General features: G+C 41.9%; 2 protein-coding genes across 3 annotated transcripts in view; one reads left to right on the top strand and one right to left on the bottom strand.

The window, feature by feature from the left end:
• Window positions 1-390, top strand: part of LOC106531896 (uncharacterized) — a gene marked incomplete in the record, with an annotated part of 1,617 nt that extends 1,227 nt beyond the window's left edge. Inside the window, 1 exon segment of the mRNA XM_014027838.1 lies at window positions 153-390.
• abcf1 (ATP-binding cassette, sub-family F (GCN20), member 1) overlaps window positions 1-6,968 on the bottom strand; it is a 54,698-nt gene that overhangs the window by 15,800 nt on the left and 31,930 nt on the right. For both annotated transcript variants that reach the window (XM_014027836.1, XM_014027837.1), the window contains exons 15-17: window positions 5,184-5,332; window positions 4,614-4,697; window positions 4,210-4,334 (exon numbers count right to left, since the gene is read on the bottom strand). In XM_014027836.1, the coding sequence (XP_013883290.1) occupies window positions 4,210-4,334; window positions 4,614-4,697; window positions 5,184-5,332 (358 nt within the window). The remainder of the gene's footprint in view (window positions 1-4,209; window positions 4,335-4,613; window positions 4,698-5,183; window positions 5,333-6,968) is intronic.

Here is a 6,968-nt window from a genome sequence, read left to right as displayed (position 1 = left end):
GGCCGAACCTTCCAGCAAGCCGCAGCCTCCCCATCAATCGGCATGGAGCAAAGGCCCCCCTCCGAGTCAGCAGTCCTCCTAACAGCAGGACTGTCTTCACAGGGACTTCAAAAACAGAGAGACAATGTTCAGCTGCCGTTGAAAAGACATTTGTGTTTCAGAAAACGGCCCCAAGAGGTGTCGGGTTTCAAATGTTCAGTCTCCTCTGTTAATGTCCCGAAAAATAAACAAAAAACATGTAGCCCCCTCCCTGGGTGCAAATTGTGTTTTAAAATGCAAAACTTTAATAAACAGTTCTGCAATTGTTTTCAATGTGTCATTAAAGAATTATCTTTGTGCACAAACGAACACAATAAGCTGCGGGCGACAGTCAATAATGTTGTCCCTTCCCCATCCAGTGGAGGGCAGCAGCGACACGTCTCCGACAGTAAGGCAAGTCAGTCGATTAGCAACGCGACTCTCTCTCTGGCGCGCATGCGCACCCTCTCCATGGGTACAAAGAACTGTTGCTATGGGTTACAGGCTGCAGTTCCGCGTCAGGCCGCCTCACTTTCGGGACATTGTAAACACAGTGCTGACAAACGAGGCAGCCGCCATTTTAAAAGAAATTTGCACGTTGCTAACAAAGAGAGCTATTCGAGTGGTTCCAGCTGCAGAAACACAAAAAGGTCTGTACAGACGTTATTTTCTTGTTCTGAAGGAAGGGGGCGGCCTGCGGCCTATTTTGGATCAGAGAGTGTTAAACCAGTACCTTCAAACATACAGGTTCAAAATGTTAACGCTCAAACAGCTAATTCACTCTATCAGCCCGGGCAATTGGTTTGTGACCATCGATTTAACAGATGCGTATTTTCACATAGCGATTCACCCGGAGCACAGGAAATATCTCAGGTTCGCCTTCGAGGGTGTAGCCTACGAGTATCTGGTGCTACCGTTCGGTCTGTCGCTAGCTCCTCGCACCTTTTCAAAGTGCGTAGAAGCTGTGTTGACTCCCCTCAGGGAAAGGGGGGTCCATCTGTTAGCATGTTTAGACGACTGGGCTCTGATCGCAAGCTCCAAGGAGCAAACATTAGATCAGCTGTCTCAGGTTCTGTCACACATTCAGGCTTTAGGGTTTTTAGTAAACACCCAGAAAAGTTTATTAACACCAAGTCAGCAGTTTTTGTTCCTCGGACTAGAAGTCTGCTCCTTGTCAAGCAGGGCTTGCCTCTCAGAAAACAGAGCGGCTGCGTTTCACCACTGCTTAGCTCAGTTTCAACTGGGATGCAAACTGAGCTTCAAAACCGTACTACAGTTACTGGTATGATGGCTTCCATGATTTCAGTAGTACCACTCGAGCTGTTAAAAATGTGCCATTTTCAGCGTTGGTCTCAGTCCCACAGGCTGTGTCCGTCTCGACACAGACACAAAAAGCTAACAATAACTGCTTCCTGCATGACGGCTCTCAGCCCCTGGAGGGAACCCGGCCTCCTGTATCAGGGTTCTCCAATAAGGAGGGTGTCGTTTCGCAAAGTGGTGTCCACAGACGCCTCCCTGAAAGGTTGGGGAGCCCTGTGCGACGGTGCGGTGGTGAGGGGAACCTGGACTCCACAACAGTCCAGGCTCCACATAAACTGCCTAGAATTGTTAGCAGTCCTGTTAGCACTGAAACATTTTTGTCCAGTTCTGGAGAACCATCATCTTCTAATCAGAACGGACAACACAGCAGTGGTCTGTTATATAAACAGACAAGGGGGGACTCGGTCCCTTCCCCTGCTGAACCTGTCTCACACTCTTTTACAGTGGAGCAGTGTTCATTTTCTGTCTATCAGAGCCATTCATGTTCCGGGGAGACTGAACCTCTGAACCTAGGTCCAGACCTCCTCTCCAGGGGCGGACCTCTAGCAGAGGAGTGGAGGCTGCATCCCACTGTGGTGGCCCAGATTTGGGTTTTGTTTGGCAAAGCGACAGTAGATCTGTTTGCCTCCAGAGCAAACACACACTGTCCTCTGTTCTTTTCCATGACAGAGCAGAGTGCTCCTCTGGGAGTGGACGCCCTAGCTCATCCTTGGCCCGATGTTCTGTATGCATTTCCCCCAGTGGAAATGATACCACTTCTACTAGAGAGGGTGCACGGACAGAGCCTGTCTTTGATCCTAGTGGCACCCCGCTGGCCAGCTAAGTCTTGGTAGGCTGAGATAATCAGCTTGCTAGCAGCTCAACCCTGGCAACTTCCGGTTCAACGAGATCTCCTCTCTCAAGCAGAGGGGGAGATTTTTCACCCACACCCAGAACTATGGAAGCTGCATGCTTACCTGCTGAAAGGTCCAGCTTATTAGCCAAAGGCCTTTCTCCAGCAGTAATAGCAACTATTCAAAACGTAAGAGCTTCATCCACTAGAGGATTATATTCCTATAAGTGGCAAGCTTTTGAGCGATGGTGTAAGAACGGGCACCTGGACCCTTTTCAGTGCGCAATAGGAGATGTTTTAACATTTCTTCAGGAGCTACTGGATAAAGGGCTCTCCTTCTCCACAATTAAAGTCTACTTAGCASYMWTTTCTGCCTGCCATGTAGGTTTTGATGGAGTCACACCTGGTGCTCATCCTTCAGCTGTGCGTTTTCTGAAAGAGGTTTGTAAGCTACGGTCTGCTATTAAACCCAGTATTCCCTCTTGGGACCTCACTGTGGTTCTTGAGGCTCTCTGCGACTCTCCATTTGAGCCTCTAGAGTCTGTAGAGTTGAAGTTTCTTTCATATAAAGTTGCTTTGCTTCTGGCTTTAGCTACAGCTAAACAGGTCGGGGACCTCCACACTCTGTCAGTGAACCCCTCCTGTATCCAGTTTCTACTAATGACTCTAAAGTGGTTTTGCACCCTAACTCTGCATATCTTCCTAAGGTGAAACCTTCTAGTTACAGCTCTATGTCTATACAGCTTTCCAGCTTTTACCTCCCCCCTTTGCATCTGAGGAGCAAAAGAGGCTGCATCTTCTGTGCCCCGTACGTGCTCTACACACTTATATCAGCCTCACACAGGATGTAAGGTCATGTGATCAGCTGTTTGTGGCTGTTGCTAACCCACACAGAGGTAAAGCTCTTTCTAGACAAAGACTCTCTCACTGGATTGTAGAGGCCATCTTGCTAGCATATAGCAGCAAAAACCTTYCAATCCCTCTTGGAGTTAAAGCTCACTCCACCAGGGGTGTAGCGACTTCTTGGGCCCTTTTTAAAGGGGAACCTGTGAGTGACATTTGTGCCGCGGCCAGCTTGGCCTCACCAAACACATTTGCACGATTTTACAGCCTGGATGTAACAGCACCTTCAGTGGCTCATTCTGTACTTTCTGCCGGGTCCAAAGCTCTGCATTTACTTACTCAGTACTTACTCAGGCACAATACTTAACTCAGGTCTGATACTGCTGTGCGGGGCGCTTTGACAAGTCCCATATCCAACTGTGTGTTGTACTGAGTGAAATGACTGAAAAGGAACGTAAGGTTATGAATATAACCACAGCTCCTTGAAGGAATGGAACGAAGTACAACACCTTGTTGGCCCCGCATCACAAAGGCTCGGTGAAGGGCGGTATCTGAGTAATGACGCTGGTGACTACGAACTTATAGGGTGAAGGCGGAGTCACCCGACGTTCAACGTTACCACGTCACCGGTCTAAAGATGTGATTAGAGGTGGCTTCAGCCAGGTCCGCGAGGACGCGTGTCCCATATACAACTGTGTGTTGTACTTCGTTCCATTCCTTCAAGGAACCGTGGTTATATTCATAACCTTACGTTTTTCCACCAAGTACTGAGGATTAAATTAATTAATTAGTAACAAGTAAATTCATTTATAACTTTTGTGTTTTGTTGACATTTTTATTTGATATTTTTGTTTCTATATAAAAATGAAAACAACCATAAAATGAGAAATTGTTTACTTCTTTGTTAATGAGCAAACTTGTGAAATCAACAGGGATCAACTAATTATTTCCCCCACTGCGTATTATCACAGGATTTATCGAATTGATTGGTATTTTAGCAAAGCCCAGAAGTTTCTAAAATAAAAGTAAATTACTACTTCATAAAACCCACAGAGTTAGATAAAAACTCGGGTTTTTTTTCTTACAGTTAATTGTGAACACAGGCAAACTGGTCTTTGTGAATTTCCTACTTTATTCAAAAATCAGATGAAAAACAGAAAGTTCTGTAGTTTTAAAAAGAATGAATCAATACTTACAATAGTTTCCTCTGTAGTAATATAGTTTTTGGTTGTCTAGGTGGATGATATCTGTGCACACATCATCAAGAAAACTCTGGTCGTGGGAAACTATTAGGAGAGTTTTCTTCCAACCTTGAAGGTAGCTGGAAGTAAAAAATACAGCGACTTTTATTTAAAAATGTAAAACAAAACATTAACTTGACTTTTTTAAAGCAGCTATTTTAAAAAAATGTCTGATATGTCAGACAAAAAAAATTAAATCTGAAAAAGTTGATAAAACCATTATACAGTTTCAGTTTTTTAATTCTGCTTATTAAATTCAAAGGTATTCATTCTTATTCTCAATTTCTAACAACTAATAATTGTAAATGATATATAAAAAAATAAAGTATCAGATTTTGTTTTGAAATCTATGATCATACTTATTGAGCCAGATGACAGCATTTAGATCCAGGTGGTTGGTGGGTTCATCCAGCAGCAGCAGGGTGGGCTCCATGAACAGGGCTCTGCAGGTACAGAGAGGATGAGTGAAAATAAATAAACTAGAGAAAAAACATTTTCTGCAAAGGTTCAGAGTGAATATTAAATATCAAGTGCTCAATGAGTTTGCTGAAAGTAGCAGAAATCAAAGCAAAAATACAGAATTTTTATGAAAACAGTTATAGTAACTACACCTTATTCAGCCTTACTTAATCATTAACAAATGGTTAGTTAACCTTGAAAACATCATTAATAAAGGACGATTCACACTTAATATGCTATAAATAAACACATTTATTAATGCTTTACCCATAAAGGCTAATTACCAAAACCAACATACTCATTATTTATTCATGCTCAATAAGTCCTGAATTAACTATGCTATATCTTGTGTGTATATGAATGTAAATGCTCACATTAATGCACTTTCACTCTGTTTTAGACATGTATTAATGGTTAGAGAACAGAAACTGGATCTGTATTATAAAAGCTCAGCAGGTTTCTGCATTTACCTAGCAAGAGAAACTCTCATTCTCCAGCCTCCTGAGAACCTTTTGGTGGCTCTGTTCTGCATCTCAGGGGTGAAGGACAGACCAGCCAGGATTCTTCTGGCCTTTGCTTCAGCTGCTGCAGCTCCAATCGCTCTTAGCTCTTCATAGACCTAACAAAAAGGAGAGGAACTGATGAACAGTTTGCAGTGAGATAATCAGTATCAGTACTGTGTGAAGTTTTGCTATCTTGATTGGATTAGGATAAGTTATGAGCCAGACAAGAGAAGGTCTATGAACGGATGTACAAACAGACAGAGACTATATTATAATACCTTCACCTTCAACAGGAGTATAAAAATACCATTCAAATTATTTACACCTAGAACCAATTCAAAATCTAAAACCATAGATGAAAAATCCTTCTCCGTTTGCACAAGATGACAGAGTAAGATCCACTGATCTATATTACTGGATTGGACATCACGTGACTTATTGTGGGCCACACAGGAGCCATTTCTATGCATTGAGTCATGTCAACAAAACGGTAGTTTCAATGCGGGATGCGCGTCAATCGGTCACAAAAATATTCATAGCACCCTCATTTCTTATCCGATTTCTATAAAATGTGGCTTAAATTAAAGCTGAGAAAATTGCCGATGTTGTGATATGTAAAAAAATGTGTATTTACTCAAGAGATGAATCCATAAGCAGTCTGGGAACTTTTCATTATAGGTTTTTGCTAACGTATCTACAGTAGAAGCCCCTTTCTGTCACATAAAGACAAATTTGCTGTTCCAACAAATTGTTTTATTTTTCATTAATTAAATTTTTACATCACAACATCGGCAATTTTCTCAGTTTTAATTTAAGCCATATTTTATAGAAATCGGATAAGAAATGAGGGTGCTACGAATATTTTTGTGACCGATTGACGCTCATCCCGCATTGAAACTCTACTGTTTTGTTGACATGACTCAATGCATAGCAAAGGCTCCTGTGACGGAGCGTAGCTAGCTATAGCGGCTATAGACGATGTCCAGTCCAGTAATATAGATCAATGGTAAGATCATTATGAGGTCTGAGGCAGAGTTGAAAATGGAAATCAGGTTGAATGATTAAAAAAGGTTTTGATCTGTCCTCATCCTCATTTATCTTTTATTCTACAGAAACACTCCAGATCCCAGAATCAAAACCTCTTTGTAGTAAGAGACCTACCTTTCAACAAGATGCATCATGAAAACTGAGAAACTTTCCACACAAGTCAAAGACAAACTTGTGAACAAGTGAAGATCATGGTTGGAATATAATAGAAAAATCCTAAACCCTGAGCATCCCATTAAGCTGAAATAAATCCATTATTAAAAAATGGAAAGATTCTACCAACACAACAAAGCTGGGCAGCTCATCTGCAGAAATGGGAGCATCCGTCTGTAAGACCCTGTAACACTATAACAGAGATTCTTAACCCAAAAGGGTTAAGAACAACAGTTTTTAACTTTGGGCCGCAGAGGGCCGTGGGACTGCATTGATTTTGAATCAGGTGCAATACACTTTCTCACCACTAGTAGCAGTAGTGCACCACTCAGTTGTTTAACCACTTTTTTAATGTGTAGAAGAAGAACCTTGGAAACCTGCTGAGAATGGAAACTTATTTTAAATGAAAAGTAGAAGCAAAAATGAAAGTAACTCGTCAAAAAACACCAAAGTTTGTCACTAATATGAAGAGCAGCTTCTGTTTTTACCATGTAATATTTTAAGTGTTCAAAACATTATCAAATACATAACAGATACAGCTTTATTTTAATT

Source organism: Austrofundulus limnaeus, unplaced genomic scaffold (genome assembly GCF_001266775.1).
Source record: "Austrofundulus limnaeus strain Quisiro unplaced genomic scaffold, Austrofundulus_limnaeus-1.0 Scaffold689, whole genome shotgun sequence".
Lineage (NCBI taxonomy): Eukaryota > Metazoa > Chordata > Actinopteri > Cyprinodontiformes > Rivulidae > Austrofundulus > Austrofundulus limnaeus.
This window is presented reverse-complemented; position numbering and strand designations above follow the sequence as displayed.